General features: G+C 46.1%; 1 protein-coding gene across 1 annotated transcript in view; it reads right to left on the bottom strand.

Moving 5' to 3' along the window:
• Nucleotides 1-16,528, bottom strand: part of LOC149345307 (uncharacterized) — a 203,210-nt gene that overhangs the window by 151,593 nt on the left and 35,089 nt on the right. Inside the window, exon 2 of the mRNA XM_089546571.1 lies at nucleotides 7,828-7,963. Within this exon, the coding sequence (XP_089402697.1) occupies nucleotides 7,828-7,963 (136 nt within the window). The remainder of the gene's footprint in view (nucleotides 1-7,827; nucleotides 7,964-16,528) is intronic.

Raw genomic sequence — 16,528 nt, 5'->3', positions numbered from 1 at the left:
AGGACGAATAGCGGGGCGTTCAGGAATGCTGAGTTGCCTGGCTAGCTGAACGCTGTACAAAGCTGCGCGCTGGAAAAGACATATGTGGTAGGAAGCCAAGACGGAGACGGAATGAGCGCTCTGGCGGCAGTGCCACCGGCAACAATAGAGCAGCCACCGAGCCTCCGTCGTGCGTCCGCGATACTACGAATTTAGTAACGCTTCGACCAGGGACAGGCGCACATCTCAAAGTAGCTACCTCGCGCCGCACACTCTGTTCTGGACACCGAATGACGCATCAGAAAGTTCAGCGAACTTCACACCTCCCAACCAAAAATGTGACACGGATACTTGTCAGTGGGACATTAAGTTCAGCCAACAACACAACACACGCACGCACGCCGGCTGTCCAATGAGTCCACCAACACGCACACATACGCGCCCATAGCGGTTATCAAAACCCGCACACACAAGGTCGGAAACGAATCTGCACTTTCCAGAATCCACCATGCCAGATCGATGCATCAAAAATTGATGAACATTACTTCTAGCCACCTACGTCTCGAAACAAAACATGTTTCTTGTGCACTTTGTCCAGAACATTAGACCAAAATTCCAAATCATCCAAGACGACGCCGGTTGCAAAGGCTGCCGCCGCGGTCGGATCAATAGACTTCACCGGCTCCCCGAGGGCTACGAAGATTGCTGCTGCCCTCGCGCCTCCATTCTTCCCTTTGAATATCACAGTAGGGTCAGGCCTCTCATCGGCTACTTCACATGCGAGTTTAGATCGAATTTTAGGTACCGCTAGATCTTTGAGTAGCTGGCAGCCGACGTTCTCTTCTAAGGAATTCATGTCCTCATTCATCCTCTTCTCACGACAACCTTCGCAAGGCTGCTTGCGCACTTCTGATAATGAAGCACGTTGCTCCATATTGAAACTTTTAGGGATGGGCGCATTACTCAGATCCTCCAGTTCCCTACCTACTATGGAAACCGTTGCAGCGATCGAATGTGCACTTCTCGCTTCCTCGGCATCAGAAGCAGCCTCATCGTTCCTTAGCTCACAATCTGCTGGAAAAGTGTTTTCAGCTTCCGGATTTGCCTGTAGCTCTACCGGCGTCTCAGGTGTGTCTCAAACAGGTTCGTGGGACCTTTGAAATGCTCCTCGAAGTGAGCTCTCTCATTTTCTTCATGCAGCCGCTCTCTCTCTGGCTGTACTAGCAGTGAAAGCGTTTCAGGTGTTATCAACTTGCCCACACTTTCAGGTAAATCTGCTATCACAGCGCATAGTGCGAGCACCGGCTGGCTGACCACCTCCTCTTTGACAGCTGGTTTACAATCGCCTGCAAAGAGTGTTCCCGCTATCAGGTCCTGCTTCTCCTCATTCTCGACCCTTTCGGAGTTAGCACCAACCGGCTCTGGCACGACGCTGTACTCTTGCTCGCGAGAAATAAACTCATGTACGTACACTCGCCGTCAAAAGTAAATGGAAGGCGACTTTCTCAAAAAAATTTTAGTTCTTTAAATCTAAAGCATAATGGTCCATGCTTGTTGGTGCGCAGTGCAGTTCGCCAAACCGCAATTAGCCTGCACATATGTATTCAATGATGCATGAATTGGGGGCCAATGATTAATTTTTTTCGTGAATATTGCCTTCCATTTACTTTTGACGGCACCTGTACCTGCAGGGTCTGCTCTATCTGGTTGATCTTGCAGAAAATTCATCACAGGCTTGACGCCTTCAGACGTCTCTTCTGGCACGGCCCACAGGGTTAGGCCCTCCTGACTAACCGCTGCAGCTTTCAAAGCTGTAGCCATCGGCACACACGTCAGATCGATTCTGCTACCTGGAGAACCACAACTTCCCGCTTTGTTTCGTTGGAGTACTCAGGCTTTTCGGTTGGTCGAAACGGTCGTGACGTCACAGTGCGCGAATTCCAAACGGGGCCAATTGTACTTCGGCTAGTAACCACGCAACCAATTGAAGGGATCATATAGTGATGCTCCAAGTAAGTGGGACTGAGCTTAGTTAATTGCCTAATTACCGAATTAGCCTAATTAACTTTTCTAGTCAGGCCATATAAATAAATAAAACCGAGTAGGAAACTGGTCGAGCCCGGGAATCGAACCCCGGTCTTCGGAGTGCGAGACGAGCATGCTATCCACTCCGCCATGCCAGCTCGATGTTTTGGAATGAACAAAGGCGCGTCTAGTGAATACGGTGTCTTCGCTCACTGCCATCCTCCTCCCTTCCCTTCCGGCGAGGTTTAGATGTCCACCGAGATATGAGAGACAGATACATTTCCTTTCCTCAAAAACCAATTTACCGACGAGCGAGGCGTAGAACCGAATGGGCGATGGCGCTCTATGGACTCCCTGGCAGCGTTGCAAGAAGCTGTAGCGTTCCACTCTTAGAGGCGAAGCTTAAAATCTTAACCACACATCAGTGACCGCACTTTAGGTAAAAAAAGTGCACCCCCCTACCTGAATTTTGACGGGTGTCCACCGAGATATGTGAGACAGTTACTGCGTAATTCCCTTTCCTCAAATACAATTTTCATTTTCTTCACTACGGGCCATCTTTATCTTTCTTCTTTCACTCCCACTTCCTCCCTTCCTCTACGGTGCGGTTCAGGTGTCCACTGAGATGACAGAGAATTGCTGCGCCATTTCCTTTCCTCAAAAAGCGTTGCGTTCAAACGGCAAGGCATCCCGACGATCGGGTGGTGGCGTTCCGTGGACTCCCTGGCAGCGCTACAACACGCTGTCGCGTTCCATTCCTAAAGGCGAAGCTTAAGCGTCATTAATTAGCATTTACTTAGTATTCAGGCATAAATCAGTAATTAACCATTAATTAGTGATTTGTCATCACTTAGTAACTAGTACTCAATTACAATGGACGCCACCAGTGCCAGAGAAGCAGTCAAAGTGGTGCGGAAAACGCTTTCGCCTCTACGCACTTTAGACAGTCAAGGTGCCCCTGAATTTTTTATTTATTTATTTGTACATACTATCAGTCCAGCTGGACTAAGATAGGAGTGGGTACGACATCAAAATTTATAAACGCAGGCCAGTACGATAAAACAGCCAGTACAGTCAAACACAGTTCGCAAAATACAGTCAATGTAATGTACAAATTATGTGCACTCCTGCGTTAAATATTTGCACATGACGGTAGCAAATTGCTCTCGGGATTGGGCATTCACAACGTGGTTAGGAAGGATGTTCCAGTCGGACGATGTGGCAGGAAAAAAAGAGTATTTAAAACAGTCTTTAAAAAAGTTTTCTACCTGGACGTGTTTATTATGTTTATTACGAGTGACGCGTGTCTTTGAGCAACACTTGTTGTTGGGCTAGTTGGTAATATACGAGGACAGCGCTCCTGTCCGTCGTGTTCCGCCTTTTTTTTGTCCGTTGTGTTTTGTGCGCTAGTTCCTTCAGAAACGTGTCTTTGCTTCGTTAATGTATTGTTCTTTCTTAACCACGACTAAACCATTTATTACAAAATAAAACAGAGTTAGTCGTTTTTCTTTTCGTCTGTGGGAAAGCAGAGGCACATCTGCTTGGGCATAAAGAGGGGTCACTGAATCCAATCGTCGATACCGGGAGAAAGTCATATTGTGCCGCTTTAGCAAATTTGAAGAAAAACATAAGATAATAACTAACTCTCAGTATGGCTTTCGGCGAAGTCTAAGTACAGAATTTGCTCTTCTGACACTAAAGGAACATATTTTAACACATTTCGAGCAAGGTAATTTTATACTTGGAATATTTTTAGACTTTTCCAAAGCGTTCGACCTCATAAATTATGAAATATTAATTCTGAAATGTCAGCGGTATGGTTTCCGTGGCAAAGCCATACGTTTAATACGATCATACTTGGAACATCGAAAACAAATAGTTAGAATAGCTGACTCGGTCTCTGAACAACTAGAGGTGCGTAGTGGTGTACCGCAGGGCAGTATTTTGGATCCATTCCTGTTCAACATGTACATAAATGATATTAATAATATTTCCCCCACTGCAAAATTTATTATATATGCCGACGACACGAGCATTTTTTTTGCAGGAAAGGATGTTGAAGAATTATGTGACTCCGCACAATCTACACTACATGCTTTAGAGGAATGGACTCAGAAAAACTACCTGACGATCAATGTGTCCAAAACTAAATGCATTTTGTTCAGGTCAAAGGGCAGAAACATAACAGTAAACAGAAATATAGCCTTACACTCTGTTCCCATTGAAATTGTTCCTACTTTTAAAACCTTAGGAGTTATTTTTCATGAAACTTTATCCTGGGATTATCATATCAACCATCTAGCAGCAAAACTCTCTCAAGTTATAGGCCTCATATATCGCAATCGAAATATTCTACCTATGCTAGCCATTTATAACACCCTATTCTCCTCAAGGTTAAACTACTGTCAGTTAGTCTGGGCATCCACAACAAAGGAAAATGTACAAAAGCTTCATATACTGCAGAAAAGGTTTCTTCGTACAGTAGAAAATGTACATAGTCGCTTTCACAGCCATGAAATATTTTTAAAATACAATGTGATGCCTATTATGACAATGTATGACTACCGACTGAGTAAGCTTTATAAACAGGAAGTAAAGAATGGTGGTACATTCTTAAAACAGCTAGCGAATCTACAAAACAACACCAAGTCATGCCACCCGTTACAGCGAATACTGGATGGTAAAAACATTCCGCACAACATATGGTCATCAAACATTGCAAAATCAGTTGGCGAGGTTATTGAATAAATTAAATAAAGAAAATGTACAATTACAAATATATCCATTTAAAGAAATCAGAAAATACTACATGTCCAAATGATCATGCCTGATTGTCCCTGACAATCCGCAATTACACTTTTTTTCTGTTTCTTAATACTTGAGTTTGTTTCTACACCCATATCCTTTTCAACTGAATAATTTCTCCTTACACTAAGTGACCTTGTTTACCTACCAGATTTTTATTTTTATCGTATTGTATCCATGCTATTTGCTCCTGTCGAGTGAACTGCAATCTTGACTATCTTTTCTTGCCTACCACCGCCTGTGTATTTTGTTCTTATGAGTTCATAAAACTGATCTTTCATTGTTTCATGCCTTAAGCCACGGTAATTTTATGTTATATCCATCATGTTGTATGTTCTATTCTATGTTCTTTCTATTAATTTATGACGTATATCACAAAATTTTATGTTGTATTCTGTAAAGAAAATAGAATTCATTTATCAGGGTGTACTGTGAGCTGGACTGTGTATAGCATCTTTTTTTTTTTTGCATATAAGCATTGCCACTGTACTGCTGCCAAGTGCATGGGGGCCTGCGGCTCTGTCAAGCTGTCGTTTCTGACAGCTTTTACTGCCGGCCTCCAGTGTCGACTGTGTACCCTACGACACAAATAAAGAGATTATTATTATTATTATTATTAAAATGAAGCGTAGCGCCCGTCTCTGTATCTGCTCAAGCTTAGAAACAGACTTTTTGTGATATGGGTCCCATATTTCGCATGCGTAATCAAGTAAAGGCCGTACAAGCATCTTGTACGCTGTCAGTTTTGTGTCCGTAGAAGCCTGTTTTAGGACGCGCCTAATGTAGCCTAATCGCTTGTTTCCCTTCGCGACAAGGTTGTCAATATGTTTTGCCCAGCTAAGATTTGAGGTGATGGTCACGCCGAGGTACTTATATTCGGTTACTCTGGAAAGCGGGTTACCTTGCAAGTTACACACATAGTTCAGGGGCTCAAGCTTGTGAGTAATTGTCATGCAAACTGTCTTGTGCGGGTTCAGTGACATCTGCCATTCCGTACACCAATTATCTCTTTGGAGCAGATAATCGTTAAGCTGAATTTGGTCATTAACGGTTCTGATTTCATGGTAGATAATACAATCGTCTGCGAATAGCCTCGCTTTTACTGGTGAATCCCGGATCATGTCATTAATGTATATCAGGAATAAGAGGGGGCCAAGAGCTGACCCCTGGGGTACACCTGATCTAACTTCGCAACAATCGGACCTCTTATCCCCAAAGACAACATACTGTCTGCGACCCTTTAGGAAGTCCATCTACCCACCGAACTACACAGTCATGTCCCAAAACAGTTTTTACCTTAATTAGAGGCTTTCTGTGGTTAACCTTGTCGAAGGCTTTTTTGAAGTCTAAGAATATAACATCCATCTGTCCCCTGCAGTCGATCGCTTTACAAAAATCATGACAACATTCCAATAGTTGCGTCACTGTTGACAAGCCCTCTCGAAAGCCATGTTGGTATTCACTAAAAAAATCATTGCGCGTTAAGTGCTGGCGAATGTGTTTTGATACAATATGCTCTTAAAGCTTACAACACCCTGATGTTAGTGCTATTGGCCTGAAATTGAAAACATTAGCAGTGTCACCATCCTTAAAAACTGGGGTAACCTTACTAATCATCCAGTCATCAGGAAGCCTACCTGTGGTTAAAGATTTCGTAAAAATTATGAAGAGATACCTAGCCGTCCATTCAGCGTACCTCTTTAAAAATAACTTCGGTATTTCATCCGGGCCTGCAGCCTTTGAGGTGTCTAGCTTCAGCAGTGAAGCCAGAATTCCCTATTATGACACTTGCAATTCGTCTAATTCGGGCAAATTGTTATGCGACGTAAACTGTGTCGGTTCTCCGTCATCTGAAGTAAAAACACTTGCAAAGAACCCATTGAAAGCCTCCGCAATTTTAGCCTTATCCTCAGTGAGACCCTGTTGCGTATTCATTTTTGTTATTGGTGTCTTGGATGCTGACAAGTGTCTCCGAAACTTTTGGGGAGATTCGCGAAGATACTTACTCACCAATCAATGGTTACGGAAAGGAAAATAAAGTTTCCGTCAGCTAATCAAAGACTGGGGAAACGATATCAGCAAACCAAATACTTGGGAAAGAAAGGGTTCCAAGCACACATACAAACAGAACGGAATTCACTGCATTCAGAACCTGTGCCTTCGTCTACGTTTCCTTTTCTGCACACGTGCATACGGGACACACCTATGCCTCGGGAACAATCACTTAAAGTTCCTTATAAAAAAAAGAAAAAAGCTGTCGTTGAGGGGTCAAACGCCCAGTGGCAACTACAGCCTAATCAGGGGCCTCTTCTGAGTACCCAAAGCTCAAACGATCCATTAGCGCCGCATCGCGTACCGATCAGCCACCGTACACCTGCGTCCTTACAGTAAGCTATGTGCATGAGCAGAGCGAATGACTGACACGTAGGGACACGAGAAGGCAAAAAAAAATCCACTGGCTACAAAAATGACAACTCCAGGCATTCAAACACTGAACGCAGTACAAAACTGCGCGCTGGAAAGGCGTCTGTGGTAGGAAGGCAAGACGGAGACGGAATGAGCGCTCTGACGGCGGTGCCGCCGGCAACAACAGAGCAGCCACCGAGCCTCCGTCGTGAGTCCGCGGTTCCACGAGTTTTGTAACCCTTCGACTGGGGACAGGTGCACATCTAAAAGTAGCTACCTCGTGCCGTACACTCTGTTATGGAGACTGAATGACACATAAGAAAGTTCACCGAACTTCACAAACCGCCCTGACACGACAAAGTTCGATCGTTTAAAGAGCGCGACAAGCAAACATGACAGAATTGGACTATGGTAGTGAACACACTGTAGCTCCATTTGTGATGCTACCATTTCTTAGATTTTCTCTACTTTCCCTCTGGCATCGTAAACCCATAAAAATACACTTACGCCACATTTCTCCCAGCCCTTTCGAAAGGCGCCAAGAATTGTGCGCAGAAAAAAAATCAGTTACCAGAGTACGACAGAGATTAGAATTCTTACGCTTCGACTCACCCGCAGAAATGGCGGTAAAACATCTGGAGCTCATTGTCATCTCTCGTATTGATGGAGTCTTGGAGGTCGTCAAACAGATCCCTCAGCACGTTCCGCGGGCAGCTGAGTTTGCACAGAGTTTCTTCGGCGCACAAACCTGCGAAAATAGGAAGGTTAAAACACTCTTATCTCATTGAAGAAACTAAATTCACTCAAAGAAGATACACCGCGTCCAGACAGACAAGTGAAGGAGCAAGGCAACGAGAAATGGAAAGTCAGTGCTACCTCAGACGTCACATCGTATTCCCAAACACCCGAATACGTTTTTTTATGTATGGCGAGGCATACGGCAACAGCTGCAAAACTGAGTACAAGAACAAAAAGACACACAAAACAGCAGAAAAATACCGCCAGGTGCTTATTTATTTTCATTATTTCAAGAAATAGACACCAAAAGAAGGCAAGGGCGGCAGAAAGGTAAGCGGGCTGCTAAGATAGAGTATTAGGGGATGAGTTGGTTCCACCTGGCACATGTCAGAGTTAAGTGCAGCGATATAGAAAGCGCCTTCGTCTGGCAGTGGACATAGGCTGCTGATGACGATGGCCACATCCCGTTGTGGTGCTCTGAGATGATGGGATAAAGCAACACAGCGCGCAAACGGAATCGTATTAACCAACAGCATATAGACTTACTAAGAAGGCACCAGAAAAAGCTAAGGAGAACACATCAGCTACAGATCCCAGAACATCAAAATTCTTTCAAAGGCAAAGCCCGAGTGAACTGTTAGTAAAGTGGTGGTTAACGTAGCGGCTATAAGCGGCGCACTCCGGCAGAGGCCTGTTTAGAAGCGGCTCCGAGCGAAAGTTAAGCGCGCCACTTCAGCGCTCCCTGACGCTCCTCCTAAAACGGCCGTTTAGCCGACTCGCCATAATTATCTCCAGCGTCGCCGAAAAATAAGCATCACTTAAATATTCGGCACAGACTTTTACGTGTGGGAATTCGAAAGCATTACTGTCCCTGGGTGGATGATTTAAACGAATTGTGTATGCAATACAGGTCTGCATTAAATTTTGTTGCTGGCATTGGTGCACAAACTGAAGTGATTTGTTCGACAACTTTTTCGATGAACGGTTCTATCACAATTTTATTCCGGAAGACAAATCTGGGAGGCACACAAATGAAAGCGCATATATCGCCAGTTCAAATCGCTGTCGCAAGCAAGCATCCAACATTACTGGCACGTGTTAGCATAATGCAACAAGAAATGACACTACACCACCTAGAGAGCTGTACTACAAACCATTGCGTCAAAAATTTAGTACGAATGTCGGGAAAACTGGTGCCACATGGAATTCTGCCAGTCGCAAGTATGGATAGGCGACCGCGTTGTTTAGGATTGTCTGAAGAGGTGTTGCTCGGCTTGCTGAGTGCATTATTAACGATATCACCCTATTTTTTGCCATCACTCGGATTTTCTGTACCATCTGCGAGTACACATTCACATGCGAGTAAATTATGGTAAAAGGATAGGACAGTTCTATACGAGGGGGTACCCAAAAGAAACCGGACTTATTTTTGTTTGAACTTATTTGTTCACATTTTAAGCACAGACCTTGAACCTCCTTCAAAGTATTCCCCACTTGCAATGACATGCTTGTCGAATTTTTCATTCCATTTTTCAAAACATTGTTTAAATTCATCTTCTGTGATGCTTGACAGTGCCTCCGTCGTTTTTTTCTTCACCTCAGCAACATCAGCGAAACGCTTTCTATTCACCTATTTTTTCATTCTAGGAAAAAAAGAAAGTAGCACGGGGCAAGGTCGGGAGAGTATGAGGGTTGACGAATAGGGGTCATGCCATTTTTGGTCCAAAATTGTCGTAGAGACAGGGCTGTGTGAGCAGGGGCATTGCCATGATGGAAAAACCAGTCACGCGACCGCCACAAATCTGGCCGCTTCCACTGCACACTGTTGCCCAATATTTTCAAAACATCCAAGTAGAAAGCCTGGCTAACTGTCTGACCCTGCGGAACAAATTCTCAATGGACGACTACTCTCACGACGAAAAAACAAATCAGCATTGTTTTGAGGTTTGGTTCCACCTGACGAGCTTTCTTGAGGCGAGGTGAATTTGAAGTTTTCCATTAGCATGATTGTTGCTTTGATTCAGGATTCGATTCACGAACAGTTGAGTTGTCCCCATAGCATCGTCCTTGTACGTCTTTCTTAATATTTCAAGAGTTTCCATTCAACTTTTTCCGAGCAAAAATCAGAATTTCACCGGCGCACGCTGTTCACGAAAATCAGCCATTGCAAAAACGACATTCGCACAAAACAGTCGTAACCCTAAAACTCTGCCTAAACTAGTCTGACCTCCTTCAACGACAGCAATCGGCTTACTGACTCTGGAATGTTTGTTATATGTGCTCCTAGTGGCAAAACGCGGTACCACAGAAGCTTTGCCGACCAAAAAATTTAGTCCGGTTTCTTTTGGGTACCCCTCGTATACCCTACCATTTTAACAAACTACGTGTAAAGGTGTTTGGTTGGGATTCGTTGACAGCTGTGAAATCTGGACTGCGAGCGTGGTTTGAAAGTTTCAAAGGAAATACTGAGTTGCTTTGTAATTCCTATCTTGTTTTTGAAATTTGTGTTCGATTTATCAACTGCAGATTTTTTTTGCTTTACATAATTATCAATCGCTAAATTTGTTGACTGAACTATATGTCATATTTCGGCTTTGTGTTATTGCTAATTTTTCCTTCTTCTTTTTGGATTGTAAATTGCGCACTTTCAGCGTCTTGTATTGACCGCATGCTGTTGTGACTGCCGTGGCCCGCCCACAAGCGCTTGCGCTTCTACGGGCACACGCTATGTACTGTGTATATATATATATTGTGACGAAGACGAAGCTGGCAGTGGCGCGGGACGGAGCGCCCGTGCTAGGCCAGCGGCCATTAAATCATCTCATAGCCATGGTTCACCACGTCTCATTCTTCGGCTGGCCGCCGCGTAACATTTGGTGTGAGGTGCTGGGGTCCCTTCATCGCCATCCTGGTCACGGAGCTTCGGCGTCCTGGGCCTGCCGTGGACGTCGGCAGTGAGTACCTGGTCAGCGCCGCACGGCCGTGCCCCAGCCCGCCCGACCTGAACCGACCTCGACGCTCACCCCAGCCCCGTCTCCCCCGCCCGGACCACACGACACGACGACCCATGACCCGACAGACCCAAGACCCCACCGATCCAAAACCCCACCTGCCCAACACCCCACTGACCCAAACGTGAAGACGCCGTCCCCCTGCCTCTGCCGTTCGGTGCGTCCAGAGACCTCGGCCGTCAGCTCCTGGCACCCTACGGCCCGGATGCTTCGTGTACCGGGACTCATTCTCTCATCTTTCTCATCGTGGCGGCCAGCACTGCACCATATTCTACATATTGTTCGATCCTTCAGTCAAGACCATCGCATTTCGCCGTCTGTTTGTCACCGATCGGGACGATCGCTCGGAGGCCCCGGGTAGTGTGACGAAGACGAAGCTGGCAGTGGCGCGGGACGGAGCACCCGTGCTAGGCCAGCGGCCATTAAATCATCTCATAGCCATGGTTCACCACGTCTCATTCTTCGGCTGGCCGCCGCGTAACATTATCTTGCAATAAAATGCCTGTATGTATGTATGTATGTATGTATGTATGTATGTATGTATGTATGTATGTATGTATGTATGTATGTATGTATGTATGTATGTATGTATGTATGTATGTATGTATGTATGTATGTATGTATGTATGTATGTATGTATGTATGTATGTGTGTGTGTATGTGTGTATGTGGGTGTGTGTCTATGTATGTATGTATGTATGTATGTATATGTATGTGTGTATGTGTCTATGTATGTATGTATGTATGTATGTATGTATGTATGTACGTACGTATGTATGTACGTATGTATGTACGTACGTATGTATGTATGTATGTATGTATGTATGTATGTATGTATGTATGTATGTATGTATGTATGCATGCATGCATGTATGTATGTATGTATGTATGTATGTATGTATGTATGCGCCACTTTTTCATTAACAAAGAACGCGGCATGATACCACAAGCCCTGATGTGCTGGACGCGTTGCTCTTTTTGGTTAGGCGGAGGAGAACGGGGCAAGAGACTAAACTGGCGGGTGAACATCTGCGGCTCCCCACCAGAAGCCACCACTCTGCACGGCCATCCAACTACCCAAAAAAATCCTAAAAAGTGCTCCAGCTTGGGGTACAAATAAGATTCATTAACTGGCATTAACTAAGGTTCATTAACATGGAGCTCACTATGAGCGTCCCTATACCACGCGAGCACAGGAAGGGCTATCCTAAGGAAACTTAAAATTGGGTACATCACCAAGGCTACCCCAGAACTTTCGCTCTCTAACGAAATTGCCAAACGTATATTCATTCCTGCATTCCTGCCAAGGCACTGCAGATACGCTACTCCCCCTTGACAGAAGCGGTTCACTTGGTTGTGACAGAATACCCCTACAAGGCATCATTAGCACTCGCGGTTGCAGCCAACCACGAACAACCCCAGTTAAGTTTCGAAGCCGCTTCCCAGCTATCACCCGCCGTGCTCGTGTCAAAAGGCGACGGTCTTTTGAGCTTCAGGCCTTCGAAGAGGTCCTCCCCTCACCCGCCGCGCTCTGACCTCTCTAGGCCTCTCTGACCGCCGGTCTGGTGGGGTGTGCCTGCTGGGCACATTCGAAGACGGATAGGACCAACAGTTTTCACTCGTTTATTACATATCGATCCCCCCCCTCTCCAAAACACCATGAGCAGTCATTAAATAGCCTCGTGAGGCAAATAACATCCAATCTCGCCAATCAGGCGCGAGCGTGACATCTTTGGGCGGAACCAACCGTCTCGTCGGTTTCTCCTCGCATTCCCACGCACTGAACCAATCATAACTCTCTTCGCACTCTCCCGCGGTCGTCACGCACTACGCATTCTTCAGAGCCCGCGGCTTGCATCCCGCGCACCAGTGCCGGCGACAGGCGAGTCTTGCATCCCAAAGCACGGGGTTCTTGTTACCCGCCGGTCATCTCACGTGGGAGGTCCTGCCGCCGGAAGCTATTGTTGATCGCACTCGCCGCAGCGCGGAGAGCGCAGCGTCGCCTTACGCCCGCGAAGAACACGTTGCGTCGAAGAGCGCAAACTGCGGCAGCAAGATGCACTTGAACCACTTGAGCCTTGTGTGCCGACGCCGCCGACGCTTCAAGGTTCGTGGGAGGCGCTGCAGGTCCGGGCGAACTGCAAGGCGCGCACCGCAACTTCTGCTCTCAAGTAAACCCGAGTCGCAGCGACATTCGCCGGAATGTGCAGCTGGCCCAGCTGCTTGCGTCCACACTTGACCATTTTTGGCCTTCCCAATCTCAAACCAAAGACAGTGGGAGACTGCGTTGCTCAGGCCTGAACCGAAGGTTAACTCCGTATAGTGGGGGGTAAGGCATGTTGACGGGCTAGTTGGGTTTTCATCTTGAAACTTGGGGAAGAAAACCCCACCTAGGCGCAAAGTATTTCACGACACAAAAAGAGACAAGGAGACAACGGACAGGCGCCTGTCCGTTGTCTCCTTGTCTCTTTTTGTGTCGTGAAATACTTTGCGCCTAGGTGGGTTTTTTTCCCCAAGTTTCAAGATCCGTATAGCGGGGTGGGCCCTGGCGGTCACAATGAAGCATGGACTTCAAGCCACCTAGCGCCTTCGAGAGAGTACACGTGCTCTCTAAACAATATACCCAACCCCTGCAATCTTTGTCGTATGACAAATAAAAGTTTGCTCCACCTCGTCCTCCCACTGTTCCTCTTCCGCTTAGCACGAGCACTGGTTGCCATGGCCAGGCACACCGCTCTTTCCTTCCTCCAAGATCGTGCGAAGCCAAACGAATGCCTAGCGCGCATATCGCACAGGGTGGCTGCATCGAAGCCCTGCTGGCGGTGCGTCAAAATTTGTCGGACATGCCAATCTCAACGCGCCGCTTCGTGATGATGGCTGCCGATTCTTCGTTTTCCTCCTTTGACATCAAAAGTACGGTATGTGTGACATGGAATTTCTAGGCAAACTAAGATCTGGCGACACTGTCGAACTTTCATTCCGCAGAAAAAATGAGCCTATTGTGAGGAGCCCTCTGCACACTGTAAAAGTGGTGAGTATCTTTTTTTTTGCCTGTTCAATTTTACTTTCAGGCATGAAGTTCTGTTCGGTGCAGCCAAAGCGAACATATGTAAACTGACGTCACTGAAATTACAACGAGAGCTCTTCTAGTCTGGTTTATGGTGTTTAATGTCCCAAAGAGACTGATGTTATGCGGGACACCGTAGTGAAGGGCTCCGGAAATTTCAACCGCCTGCGGTTCTTTAACATGCGACAGCCACGCCAGGGCTCGAACTCGCGTCCTTCGGGTCAGCAGCTGAGCACCACACCCACTAAGCCAGCGCGGCTTGCGAAGTTACTCAGTGTTGACAAAGTAGGCTGGCTTCAGCGGCTCCAGGGCTACTGAGTAGGTGGAGCCGTTTATGTTGATTACATAGGATGGTGTATGGCGCTCCAGGACGCGAAAGGCCCTGAGGTAATGCGGCTGAAGAGGCATGCGGTGAGATTACGTACAAAAGAAAATGACGGTCAATTTGCACAGTTTAACGAAATGCGCAGTAGGTACGCTAGCACTTGCGTTTTCACTTCGGTTCCACTGAACCACTGTTTACAGATGGAAGTTGTTTGGATAGAGTATGGGTTAATGCTCATATATGCAGAATTGGTCATTCCTTACTTCAAATTCGTAGATCCTTCGGAGTCCCCGTACCACTCCTGGCGCAGTGATGGAGAGCTTGAGTGATGGTCCTGCGATGGCCGGTGCTGCCTTCTGTGGGGGGGCTTGTGAGACCCAGGTTGCTCTTCCAGAGCAGCCTCTCGCGATTTATGATGAATAGAACCGGCACCTACAACGGTGCGGAGTTTTTCCACATTTCTCGATGGGCAGTGGCATGTGGGCAACCTGCCATGTATGTGTATATCAGATGTTTCACGGAAGAGGATCACTAATTTAAAGAAAAAGGTTTTTTGAGGTAAAGAGAACCTTTTTGCAGCATATAGTAATAACATATCCCAGTCAAAAAACACAACAGGATTACAACAGAAAACTTCTGTTGTGTTGTCTTTCATGTTTTTGGCATGTCGTATCTGTTGTCTGCCTTGTTGTGCTGTAGTCTGTCCTGTTGTGCTGTAGTCTTTCCTGTTGTGCTGTAGTCTGTCCTGTCGTGCTGTAGTCTGTCCTGTTGTCCTGTAGTCTGTTGCGTTGTCTGTCATGTTTTTGGCATGTCGTATCTGTTGTCTGCCTTGTTGTGCTGTAGTCTGTCCTGTTGTGCTGTAGTCTTTCCTGTTGTGCTGTAGTCTGTCCTGTCGTGCTGTAGTCTGTCCTGTCATCCTGTAGTCTGTTGTGTTGTCTGTCATGTTTTTGGCATGTGGTATCTGTTGTCTGCCTTGTTGTGCTGTAGTCTGTCCTGTTGTGCTGGAGTCTGTCCTGTCGTGCTGTAGTCTGTCCTGTCGTGCTGTAGTCTGTTGTGTTGTCTGTCATGTTTTTGGCATGTCGTATCTGTTGTCTGTCTTGTTGTCCTGTAGTCTGTCTTGTTGTCCTGTAGTCTGTCGTTTTGTCCATCTTGTGTCTTGTTTGCTGTACCCCATTATTGTTCTTGAAGCAATTATGCTGCATACACATGGGTAGCTGTAGAGCTAGCAGTCAGCTCAATGCATGCCTCCCAAAGCAATGCAGTGCCAAAAACACTGTACTTACAGTAAAAGCTTGCTTTATTGAGTCAATGTAACCACTGGTGATTTAAAATATTCGCAGCCTGCTCATGGTTTCTGCTCATGGAGATGGCGCAACGTTAGTGCAAAGTTATACAGGTCGTCGCCAGCTTTTCGTACGAAATATTTAGCTTCTATTCAAGAGTGCACTCTAAGAAAGAAATTTATTAGCGCCTTTTAAAGCAATAAAAACCTATGAAACTTTAAAGCAGTCGGAAAAAGGGTGCGATAAGCATACTTTGCACCCTTTTACGCAGCCAAAAAAATAAGCGTGCAACTGTAACGATGCCACTCTTGCTATGGGTGCGACGAGCATAATTTGCACCTTTTTGGGAGGGTGCAAGGGTGCGAGTTATAGACACGGAAATGCACCCTTAAACGTGCAAATTTTTTTGCAGTGTACCTCAATCAAGACACGCGCGGGAAGGATTATTCGTATGCAGGCTGCAATAATCCGTAACTGGATCAGCTTTTCCAGCTTCACGACCTTCGCGCGGCTCTTGCTAAAATGCGCAGCGGGACGCCACCCGGGAGGGACAAGGTCAGAGTCAAATTATTGGACAACCTTCCTGATCAGGCATACGAAACTGTATTCAAATATATCAACGCCATTTCCACTGCGTCCACTTTGTTGCTACCTGAGTGGAAGACATCATTGGCAACCTTTATCCCCAAGGCGGTGAAACCGGTAAACATACTCAACCTCCGGCCCATCTACCTCACTTCATGCGTAGGAAAACTGGTGGAAACGATGGCCTCGGAATATTTAGAGAGCAAGATCACTTTCGCCGACACCATGTTTGGTTTCCGACCTAATATACCCGAACAAGACATCCTTTTACAGCTTCATCACGAGGTTCTCAAACCCATAGAAC

This window comes from Amblyomma mixtum, chromosome 5 (assembly GCF_055824585.1).
Source record: "Amblyomma mixtum isolate Tamu chromosome 5, ASM5582458v1, whole genome shotgun sequence".
Classification (NCBI taxonomy): Eukaryota; Metazoa; Arthropoda; class Arachnida; order Ixodida; family Ixodidae; genus Amblyomma; species Amblyomma mixtum.
The sequence above is the reverse complement of the archived record's forward strand: the minus strand, read 5'-3'. Positions and strand labels throughout refer to the sequence as shown.